Below are 12,305 nucleotides of genomic sequence, written 5' to 3' on the forward strand. Positions count from 1 at the left end.
ACCTTGCTCATGAAAGGGGTCCCTTGATCAGTCAGGACCTCCTTTGGTAGCCCTGTCCGGGCAAAGATGTGAACCAACTCACGGGCTATACTTTTGGCTGACAAGTTTCTCAGGGGCACTGCTTCCGGGTAGCGTGTTGCATAATCGAGGACCACCAATATATATTGGTGCCCACGAGCAGACTTGACAAGAGGACCTACCAAGTCCATGGCAATTCTCTCAAACGGAACTTCTATGATGGGTAACGGCACTAGGGGACTGCGGAAGTGAGAAGTTGGAGCGGTTAGCTGGCAGGTGGGACAGGACCTGCAATACTCCCTGATCTCACGGTAACATCCAGGCCAGAAAAATCTTCTAGTAATCCTTTCTTGCGTTTTATCTACGCCCAGGTGGCCACCCAAGACATGTGAATGGGCTAAGTCCAACACTTTCCGCCTATAGGGCCCTGGGACTAGCAGCTGCTCAATTGTTTCCTCTCCTATCTTTGTGACCCGGTACAACAAATCCCCACCCATCATGAAATATGGAAATCTAGTGTCAGCTCCGGGCTCCTGAGCTACGTCATTTATGACTGTTACACAATTGAATGCTTCCCTCAGAGCTAGGTCCCTATGCTGGGCAGACCCAAAGTTTTCTATGCTCACCCCTAACTCAGGAACATCTGGCTCAGAAGACGTTGTCTCCTCCTCATCACCCACAAGCACACACAAACGGAAACAGTCAGACACCGGCTGTGGTGGGGCTTCGTTTGGAGCGATCTGGCTTTGCTCCGAGCCTCCGGTCACGTCCCCCTTCCCCCACAAGTCCCAAAATAAGGAAAAGTCTTGACCAAGGATAATGGGGTGCAACAAGTCCGGGACCACGCCCACTTCATGGGAATCAGAACCTTGCATCGTCTCAATAATCACTCTGGCCACAGGATAGTCTTTCGTATCCCTGTGGATACAGCGGCCTCCAATCCTCTTTCCTGGGATCAAGTTCAGCGGGGGTGTGGCCCTTATCAGGGTCACCAAACTCCCCGAGTCTAATAGACCAGTCATTCGCACCCCGTCTACCTTTACGGGACATGCTTGTGGCCCCTCACTGGAGGGACAGTCCACACTGCAGGCCGGATATGCGTAATAGGAGCACCGCCGACCTAAGTTACATTTCATCTGTTCGGTGGTCAGGGGACAACGGGCAGCAATATGACCTGGGCCATGGCATCTAAAGCAAATTATGTCCCCAATTAAGACCTTCGGTACTAGCTCCGGGGCCCCCTTTGACCTTGAACGTCCCGCCCCTTTTTGGGTATCCACCCCCTTTTGGGAACCCCAGTATGTAGAGGGTGAGTTCTGTGGCTTCCCCAACGACCCCTCTACCACCTGGTATCGCTCGACCAAACCGACCAGGTCGTCAGCGTTCTGGGGATCACTCTGGGCAACCCATATCTGTACCGGCCTCGGAAGGTAGTGCACGAACCGATCCATTACCACTCGCTCCACCATCTGTGCTGGGGTAAAAGTCTCTGGCATCAACCATTTCTGGACCAGGTGTACTAAGTCAAACATCTGGGAGCGGGGTGGTTTGTCACGGTGATATGCCCAGCGATGGACCAGTTGGGCCCTGACAGTCATTGTCACCCCCAGGCGTGCCAAGATTTCGGTTTTTAATTTTACATATTCTTGCACATCTTGTTGGGCCAAGTCATAGTATGCCTTCTGCGGCTCTCGTTAAGTATGACGCCAGAACCTCTGCCCACAGTACTTGCGGAAGTTTCTCACGTTCGGCAATTCTCTCGAACACCGTTAAAAAGGCCTCTATGTCATCCCCAGGGGTCATTTTCTGCATCGCATTCCTTACCGCATTCCGGACGCATGAGTCATCACCTGGTCTCTGGGTTGGATCAGTTCTCGGACCACGTATCACCTCTGCAAGAAGTTTAATCTGCTGCTGCTGTTCCTCTCGCTGCTGTTGCAACTGTTGTAACAACAGCCTATTGGTTTCCTGCTGGGTCTGTTGTTGTAGCTGCTGGGCTTGTTGTTGTTGCTGCTGAGCCTGCACCAGGTGTTTAATCACGTCCTCCATCTTGGGTGAATCAGCCTTGCCACTCACAGCCGCCTTCACCCAGGACATATATTGCTCCTGCCGCCGTCACACATGTTTCCTGGGAACGATGCCCGCAGACCAACACCAAATGTAACAAGGCTACTCACTTGGCTGCGTGTTGAGGTAAGGACAGGAACGGTTTCATTAGAAAAGTCCAGCAGGTTTATTTTAAAAGTCCCATAACCTGCTTCAGCAGAAACATAAAGCAAGCCTTTTCGGCCACAAAGGTATAAAACAACAAAAAAAAACCCCAATAAGTCCGTGTCACTGCGGGCGTGCCTGCTCAGCATAAACAGTCCACTTTCACACAGAGCTCCTCTCTGTTAGAGTCCAACAATCCCCAAACACAGACACCCTATGAGACTCCTGGTCTCCTTTTATATCCACAAGCAGACCCAGAAGTGGAGGTATGTGAGCAGCCAGACCCACCCATCTCTCCGGCTGCTCGTAAAACCCAGCCCTAATATTCTCCTAATATTCTCCTAATATTCTCCCAGCACTACATGTACTGGAGCTTACTCCCGGGCTTACATTACAGAGGATAACCATCTCTGCGACACATACCTCCCATCGTCTATAGGACCAGTAACCCTGTTACACCCTATTCATACAAAAAAACAAATCAGAAATCTTGTCGCTAGGTGTTATACTTTTTATTCTGTACATTTGAATTTTCAGCGTCTTATAATCACAGACCGGGTTACAAGGAAATAGGGCACCTCTATATAAAGTAGATAACACATTTCCCTCCGTTCCTTAGAGGCCATAGCTCATCTCCTCCATCTCCCCTCACAAGAACCCTTGACCAAATAAGAGTATTCTTAGATAATGCTTCTATATAAACAAATAGGGTCTGAGTTAATCTGTTGCTGCTTGTGTTCATGTTGCTGCTGGAAAGAACAGCAAGTAGTAGTCTAATATTGAAACTAGTGGCCAATGTGAAAATGGATTTTTTTTTTACTATACTAATATGAAAAAAATTCAGTGTCAAACATGAAAAATTGCATGTAACTTAAATACCTGATTTAAACAATAGTTCATTTTCTGATGATGCATTCCTTGAAAAAAAAACAAAAAAAAAACAAAACCTTCCACAACTGGAGTTTACTTTTTTGCATTAGCATATTGTGACCATATTCAAATTGTCTCTCCAGTAAAGGAGACAAACTCTAGCACAGCGCCACCTATTGGAAGTAGCGATCCTAAAAGTCACAAGTGGATTATTAACAATCCTTTGCAATATGACTCAGGATATATAAGCCAGCTCAGAATCCCAATTTGCAGACACGGTGTTTCGGGGTGCTTGCCCCTCGTCAGTGCAAAGTATGGGAGTGTCTGATCTGGCTCATGAGAAAGCTATGTGGGGACCACGAGGGAACACTATTCTCCTTAAGGAGACTTTGCAAGCCAGTCTGGCTGCCAAGTAAGGGGACTTATAGCTGCCACGCCCCTCTAAGAAATATTCAAATTGTCTCTCCAGTAAAGGAGACAAACTCTAGCACAGCGCCACCTATTGGAAGTAGCGATCCTAAAAGTCACAAGTGGATTTTTAAGAATCCTTTGCAATATGACTCAGGATATATAAGCCAGCTCAGAATCCCAATTTGCAGACACGGTGTTTCGGGGTGCTTGCCCCTCGTCAGTGCAAAGTATGGGGGTGTCTGATCTGGCTCATGAGAAAGCTATGTGGGGACCACGGGGGATCACTATTCTCCTTAAGGAGACATTGCAAGCCAGTCTGGCTGCCAAGTAAGGGAACTTATAGCTGCCACGCCCCTCTAAGAAATATTCAAATTGTCTCTCCAGTAAAGGAGACAAACTCTAGCACAGCGCCACCTATTGAAAGTAGCGATCCTAAAAGTCACAAGTGGATTTTTAACAATCCTTTGCAATATGACTCAGGATATATAAGCCAGCTCAGAATCCCAATTTGCAGACACGGTGTTTCGGGGTACTTGCCCCTCGTCAGTGCAAAGTATGAGGGTGTCTGATCTGGCTCATGAGAAAGCTATGTGGGGACCACGAGGGAACACTATTCTCCTTAAGGAGACTTTGCAAGCCAGTCTGGCTGCCAAGTAAGGGGACTTATAGCTGCCACGCCCCTCTAAGAAATATTCAAATTGTCTCTCCAGTAAAGGAGACAAACTCTAGCACAGCGCCACCTATTGGAAGTAGCGATCCTAAAAGTCACAAGTGGATTTTTAACAATCCTTTGCAATATGACTCAGTATATATAAGCCAGCTCAGAATCCCAATTTGCAGACACGGTGTTTCGGGGTGCTTGCCCTTCGTCAGTGCAAAGTATGGGGGTGTCTGATCTGGCTCATGAGAAAGCTATGTGGGGACCATTGGGGAACACTATTCTCCTTAGGCCCGTTTCACACGTCAGTGGAAAACAGTGACGTTTTTCACTGGCGTGTAAAACACGCACATGTCCCTGCGTGTGCCGTGATTCACGGCACACGTGGGTTGTCTAAGTGCAATCCGGGCTCCGTTATCCGTGGCCCGTGATTGCACTTAGTAAACAACTCACCTGCGCCCGCTCCCGCTCTCCATGGTGCTGATCGCTCCCGCGGTGCAGCATCCGGCCGGCGCTGACCCCCGCAGCAGCTGCTTCCGGGTCGGCTGTGTCGCGCATAATGAATATGCGCGACAATAATGAGCCGGCTCAGAAGCAGCAGGGAGAACGGGCTGCAGAGGACATCGCTGGACGCCGGGTGAGTAAAAATGATTTTTATTTTAAAAGCACGTTTTTTTCTGGCACGTGTTTCACGGACCACACCACTGCGTGGTCCATGGAACATCAGTGATGCCAGAAAAAAATGGACATGTCTCCGTGCGGCAATCATGCACATGCGGGTACGCCGCACGGAGACACGTGCAGTGAAAAATCACTGACGTGTGAGCAGACCCATTCATTATAATGGGTCGGCGTATGTCAGTGATTCTGGTACGTTTTAAAAAAAGCACAAATGTACCAGAATCACTGACGTGTGAAAGGGGCCTTAAGGAGACTTTGCAAGCCAGTCTGGCTGCCAGGTAAGGGGACTTATAGCTGCCACGCCCCTCTAAGAAATATTCAAATTGTCTCTCCAGTAAAGGAGACAAACTCTAGCACAGCGCCACCTATTGGAAGTAGCGATCCTAAAAGTCACAAGTGGATTTTTAACAATCCTTTGCAATATGACTCAGGATATATAAGCCAGCTCAGAATCCCAATTTGCAGACACAGTGTTTCGGGGTGCTTGCCCCTCGTCAGTGCAAAGTATGGGGGTGTCTGATCTGGCTCATGAGAAAGCTATGTGGGACCAAAACTTGTGATAAACCCACAGTTGTAGATTAAGGATAGCGAAGACCTCGAGCTATGTGTACTGTATTCCCCCAGGTCACCTGTGTTGTCCTATCACAAATCAACTAAATAAGAGGTGACATGTTACATGAATGAAAGGTGATTAGCACGGTGGCTCAGTGATTAGCACTGTTGCTTTGCAACACTGGAGTCCTGGGTGCAAATTGTATCAAAGACAACATGTGCAAAGCATTTCTATGTTCTCCCCATGCTTGTGTGGGTTTCCTCTGGGTTGTCTGCTTTCCTCCCACACTCCAAAACGTTGCTACCTTCCTGTGTGTTGTAACTGGTGCCATTCTTTGCCACCACAGAGCAGTCACAGACTGCTCCTGCCGGCGATACAATGGCTTTGTCAAGAAAGCAAAGGCTTCTTTTCCACTATGCTCTGTAAACAGGGTGGGCTCACTGACATCATGATGATTGATAGCCAGTTCCCCACTGCCTAATTGGGGGAGCCGGCTGTCAATCAGCATGATGTCGGCAGTCCCGCCCAGTCTACAGTGCAGAGCAGATGAGCAGCCGCCACTGGAAGTTCTAAAAAATGACAGGTAAAGTAAAAAACATTGATTATCTCATAACACAGGACTGAAAACAGCAGCAGTTGCTGATGTGACACCCTGGCCGGGCCAGGTAGTCACAGGTAGGCCCCTGCACTACACCTTTCCCTCACAGGTGACAGCAGCCAACCTTTAAAACCCTAGTCACCCCCCTTGGGGGTGGATAGACACACCAGGGGGCGGAATCAGGCGGTTGGAAGACGCCCACCAAGGAGTCTAGACAGCCCGAGGGCGGGAAAGTAGTTAGTGCAGATTCGGTTAGAGTTCAAGTTGGAGAGGAATGTGGGCTGGAGCTGTGTGCAGCTCCAGCAGAGGTGAATACCCCAAATTGAACGACGTCAGGGTAGGAGCCCTGGTACCATTGGCTAGGAAGCAGACGGCGGTCTCCGTCTGCAGGAGACGGGGAAGACGGCTCGGTGGAACTGAGGTGGACCGGGACAGGGTAGTGGCCCGCCGGTACCGAACCGGGGAACTGACTCAGAAACGGGAGCACACAGGGGTACTCGGACCCTGAAGCCGGGACCAGAAGCATCTGGAACCGGTTAATTTACCGATTGAGGCCAGGACTAGAGGTCCTGTCCTACCCAAAGTCCCTATTAGAAGACAACAGCCCACCGAGGGGGATAGAAGGCCACCGCCAGGGCTCAGAGATCCCACGGGCCATCGTCTGCGGGCAAGGGCTCCTTAGGCCACATCCAGCTGGGAGCGAACTCCTGAAGTTGCAGGTGTCGCGGGCGGAGGGGACGCGCTCGCCACGCTCGGGTCCGGGGCTCCTGCTGCTGCTGCTCGGTGGCTCGAGCGGTGGACCGGACCCGGGGTCTCGAGCAATGCTCCTCACCCGTGAGTGAAAGGGGGGTGGTTTGGTTAGGGAGATTGTTCGTGACGCCACCCACGGGACGTGGTGATGAAGGCATCACCGCTGCTGGTGACTGGGATCCTGGGAGAGATGGTAGGGAGCAGCTAGGATGTTGTCCCCTCCGTTGGTAGGGGTTGGTGATCCCGGGGCCCAGTGGTGTAACGGGGAGGCTGGATGGCTGGGGTGCAGGGTTGCAGGGACAGCGCGGCGCGGTGCCGGATGGCACTGGTGTACTCACTCAGAAAATCAATGACAGAATCTCTGGTAAACCAAACGGCCGGATGGACGGGTCCCGCAGCTGGCTGCAGTGTTGTTGTGCTCTCCCCTGACGGCTGATGGTGGCTGTCTTTCCCTGCACCTGTTAGAATGTTCTGACTCCTGTGGTTGCCCACCGGTAGTCCACTCCCCGGCGTATAGGTGCCGTAGGAGCTCGTTTTGCCCACAGGCGCTGGCCCTTGGATCTCTAGCCTATGGCGGTGGCTGTATATCCTCTCGGTGTGGACTGTTGCCTTCTGTCGGGTCTTGGTTGTTGGGAAACCCCTGGGGTTCCTGTCACACTCGGATTTGTCTGTTATCGGCGGCTCTAAGCCTGGTCGTGGTCTGATGGCCCTGCCTGTGTGCTTAGCTTCACTCTGCTCCCCGGTTCGGTACCGGCGGGCCAACGCTTGACCCCGGTCCTACGGCTCTGCAGAGATTCACTAACTCCTGCAGACGGCCACCACCGTCTGCCAACCTTGCTGTCAGTGCCTGGGCTCCTACCCAGGCACACGCAGACGTTTTTACTCCTCTCACTTTCACCTCCTAAACTAATCTGTCTGTTTTCCCGCCTCCAGGCCTGTGAACTCCTCGGTGAGTGGGGCCAACCACCTGGCTCCGCCCCACCTGGTGTGGACATCAGACCCTGGAGGGAGGCAACAAGGGTTTTGTGTTTGGCTGCTGTAACTGCCTAGGGTGGGGGTGTGTGTGTTGGTATGTCTGTGACTACCTGGCTAGTCCAGGGCCTCACACAAGCACAGGCAGTCCACCATCTTACAAAGGTGCAGGAGAAAGACAGAGACCACCAGCCGGGTGGGGGAACCAGAACGCAGCCGGCTGTGGACACCGACCACCATCACCTTGGTTTACCAGAGAGTCGTGTGTTTCCTTCAATAGTGAGTATACCAGCACCCTGCGGTTGCCCATCTCCCTGCACCAAAACCCCAATGGGTCCCGGGGCCACCATCCCTGCCCATGGAGGGGTTAACAACTTGCTGCACAACATCTCCCCCGGGTGCCCCCGTAACTGCAGCGGTGGTGTCCAAGCTCAACACATACCGTGGGTGGCGTCACAAACTTAATATGGCTCAGCCCGTACATATACGTCCTTCCACCACCATAATCCCCCTTTTTGATCGAAGTGACCGCGAGACCCCCGGGTCCGGGGACCCTCGAGCCACCCACGGAAGGTTCGGATCCGAGCAGCTCGGCTGCTGCGAGCGGGGCCGCACACTGACTACATGCCTGATGATCTGACAAAGACATAGTCAGCAACTGCTTTTGTTTTCAAATACTGTAGCTCCTTAAACAATCCCTTGATTTTGAAAGGAAACTGCTGATTGGCTTGAGCCGTCCAAATGCCGGGTATTCTGTCCATCATGCAGCGTCTGTGCCTGATCTAAAATGGAAAGGTTTCCGTCTCGTTCACTGTGGCATCATTGTTTTATTTGTTTACATAAAGATGAAAGTGGTGGAAAGTCTATTTGCTAAGAATATAAGATGGATTATACAAGTGCATCTCAATAAATTAGAATATCATCAAAAAGTTAATTGATTTCAGTAATTCAATACAAAAAGGAAACACATATATTACATAGAGTCATTACACACAGAGTGATCTATTCCAAGTGTTTATTTATGTTAATGTTGATCATTCTGGCTTACAGCCAATGAAAATCCAAAAGTCATTGTAGCGCCCCTGAGCCACTCAGGGCACTACAGGGAACTGCATACTCCCGGGGATGCAGACCTACCCCCTTGGTCCTATAACACCAGTGCCAGCAACAGCAACACACACCTAAATTCCCAGTAGCCACTCACACCAAGGCTCAAAGGGTTAGATAAGGGGAGGGCCACCCAGTGGGCAGAGCGAACCCAGGAACTAGCCAGCCTGGTGGGAGGAGACAGGCAGAACAGGGAATAGTCTGCAGAAATTAGTGATGGGCAGTCCGACTCTTTTTGGTGATCCGGTTCCATGGCTCCGCTCACCAAAAAGAGCTGGATCTTTCAGATCGTTCTCGGCTCCTTATTAAATATGTGTTCACCCAAGGTGAACACATATTTAAGATTATAGTAACGCCACAAAAACCCCCACCCACCCGCGCTAAACCCCGCCCCACTTACAAGTGACCAATTAGATTGTTGAGTAGGCGGAGTTTAGCCGTGGGTGAGCGGGGTTTCAGCGGCGAAAAGAGCCGTTTAGATATTTTAGTGGCTCTCAGTGGTGATCCGGCTCCTATCGGTCACAGCAGGGAGCTGGATCTTTGTGTCGGATTATTCGCGACCGACACATCACTAGCAGAAATGTAGTGAAGGGGAGCAGACATGCCTCAAGCTGGGTCTGTGTAACGGTGACCTGGGGGCACGGGAGTCAGGTTGCCAGCAGAGGGCAAACAAGTACCTCTGGGCCAGAGTCAAGACCCCAGGGACTGTACGAGGGAGCACCACTGGAACCTGGACACACGCGGGGCACAGGGCCCTAGGTCAGGCGTCAGTTTCATACGGCCTGGCAATTACCTGCACGGTGAGGGCTCTCCAGGGGTCTCACTGACCTTACAGATCCTACCTGCGGAGGGCCTAACACCATTGCTGCAATCACCACAAGCCCTGGGTGTACCCACATTCAGCAGCGGCGGTTCTCCATTCTTAACCGCAACCTGCAGGTGGCATCACGAACATTAACTCTTATCTCCCCTGTAAATACCCCCATTTTACAAAAGAAGCCCCAGGGTACGGGACCGGGCAACGGCCACTAGAGTACCCCCTTCCCTGGGCGAGACATCATTATCTCAGAAAAGTAGAATATTATATAAGACCAACTGAAAAAAATTATTTTAAACTTAGAAATGTTGGCTTCTACTGAAAAGTATGTACAGTAAATGCCCTCAATACTTGGTCGGGCTCCTTTTGCATGAATTACTGCATCAATGCGGCGTGGCATGTTGTCAATCAGCCTGAGGCACTGCTGAGGTGTTATGGAAGCCCAAGTTGCTTTGATAGCAGCCTTCAGCTCATCTGCATTGTTGGGTCTGATGTCTCTCATCTTCCTCTTGACAATACCCCATAGATTCTCTATGGGGTTTAGGTCAGGCGAGTTTGATGGCCAATCAAGCACAGTGATACTGTGGTTTTTAAACCAGGTATTGATACTTTTGGCAGTGTGGACAGGTGCCAAGTCCTGCTGGAAAATAAAATTTCTATCTCCATAAAGCTTGTTGGCAGAGGGAAGCATGAAGTGCGCTAAAATTTCCTGGTAGACAGCTGCACTGACTTTGGTCTTGATAAAACACAGTGCACCTTCACCAGCAGATGGCTCCCCAAACCATCACTGATTGTGGAAACTTCACATTAGACCTCAAGCAGCTTGGATTGTGGCCTCTCCACTCTTCCTCCAGACTCTGGGACCTTGATTTCCAAATGAAATGGAAAATTTACTTTCATCTAAAATTAACACCTTGGACCACTGAGCAACAGTCCAATTGTTTTTCTCCTTGGCCCAGGTAAGACGGTTCTGGCATTGTCTATTGGTCATGAGTGGCAACAATTGTAGCCCATGTCCTGGATACGTTTATCTGTAGTGGCTCTAAAAGTGCTGACTCTAGCAGCAGTCCACTCCTTGTGAAACTCTCCAAATTTTTAGAATGGCCTTTTCTTAACAATCCTATCAAGGCTGCAGTTATCCCTGTTGCTTGTGCACCTTTTTTTTACCACACTTTTTCCTTCTTCTCAACTTTCCATTAATATGCTTGGATACAGCACTCTGTGAACAGGCAACTTCTTTAGCAATGACCTTTTGTTGTTTACCGTCCTTGTCAATTACTGCCTTCTGGACATCTGTCAAGTCAGCAGTTTTCTCCATGATTGTGTAGCCTACTGAACTAGACTAAGAGACCATTTTAAATGCTAAGGAAGCCTTTGTAGTTGTTTTATGGTAATTATTCTAATTTTCTGAGGTAATGACTTTTGGTTTTCATTGCCTGTAAGCCAGGACCGTATTTACCATTAGGCACCCGTGGTCCCGTGCCTGGGGCGGCAGGATGCGGGGGGGCGGCACCTTCTAGCAGTAAAAAAAAAAATATTTTTTTTTTACATTTCCATTAATCCGCTGTATTTTCGGAGGGGGGAGGGGGGATAGGCGCACCTCCATTTATTTGTATCCGCATCAATTAAGACGCGAATGCAGACAAACTGCGGCGGCCGGGCACAGAGAGCTGATTGACCCCGGAACTGCCAGCGCCTGCACTTCCGGGGTCGCAGGCGCGCCAATCAGCTCCTTTCTCTGTGCTGCGTCCAATGTTGTATGGATTTCACATGCAGAGCTCACAGCAGGACGCCGCAGAGGACGCCGCGATGGAAGCCGGTGTAAGAAGAGGATACTCACGTGAGCCAGGAAGATGACAGCGGGCCCTGGAGCAGAGAGTCTGATGCTGGGGGAGGCTGATGCTGGGGGAGGCTAGGAGGGGGGAAGGCTGATGCTGGGGGAGGCTGGGAGGGGGAGGCTGATGCTGGGGAGGCTAGGAGGGGAGAGGCTGATTCTGGGGGAGGCTGACGCTGGGGGAGGCTGGGAAGAGGGAGGCTGAGGCTGATGCTGGGGGAGGCTGGGAGGAGAGAGGCTGATGCTGGAGGAGGCTGATGCTGGGGGAGGCTGGGAGGAGGGAGGCTGATGCTGGGGGAGGCTGGGAGGAGGAAGGCTGATGCTGGGGGAGACTGGGAGGGGGAGGCTGATGCTGGGGGAGGCTGGGAGGGGGGAGGCTGATCCTGTGGGAGGCTGATGCTGGGGGAGTCTGGGAGGAGAGAGGCTGATGCTGGGGGAGGCTGGGAGGAAAGAGGCTGATGCTGGGGGAGGCTGGGAGGAGGGAGGCTGATGCTGGGGGAGGCTGGGAGGGGAGAGGCTGATGCTGGGGGAGGCTGGGAGGAGGGAGGCTGATTCTGAGGGAGGCTGATGCTGGGGGAGGCTGGGAGGAGGGAGGCTGATGCTGAGGGAGGCTGATGTTGGGGGAGGCTGGGAGGAGAGAGGCTGATGCTGGGGGAGGCTGGGAGAAGAGAGGCTGATGCTGGGGGCAGAGAGGCTGATGCTGGGGGCAGAGAGGCTGATGCTGGGGGAAGCTGGGGGAGAGAGGCTGATGCTGGGGGAGAGAGGCTGATGCTGGGGGAAGCTGGGGGAGAGAGGCTGATGCTGGGGAAAGCTGGGGGAGAGAGA

General features: G+C 51.5%; 1 protein-coding gene across 1 annotated transcript in view; it reads left to right on the top strand.

Annotated features, from left to right (window-relative positions):
• Nucleotides 1–2,139: 2,139 nt before the first annotated feature.
• SERPINF2 (serpin family F member 2) overlaps nt 2,140–12,305 on the top strand; it is a 23,342-nt gene continuing 13,176 nt past the window's right edge. The window contains exon 1 of the mRNA XM_075333438.1: nt 2,140–2,178. Within this exon, the coding sequence (XP_075189553.1) occupies nt 2,140–2,178 (39 nt within the window). The remainder of the gene's footprint in view (nt 2,179–12,305) is intronic.

Source organism: Anomaloglossus baeobatrachus, chromosome 2, assembly GCF_048569485.1.
Source record: "Anomaloglossus baeobatrachus isolate aAnoBae1 chromosome 2, aAnoBae1.hap1, whole genome shotgun sequence".
NCBI classification, from domain to species: Eukaryota; Metazoa; Chordata; class Amphibia; order Anura; family Aromobatidae; genus Anomaloglossus; species Anomaloglossus baeobatrachus.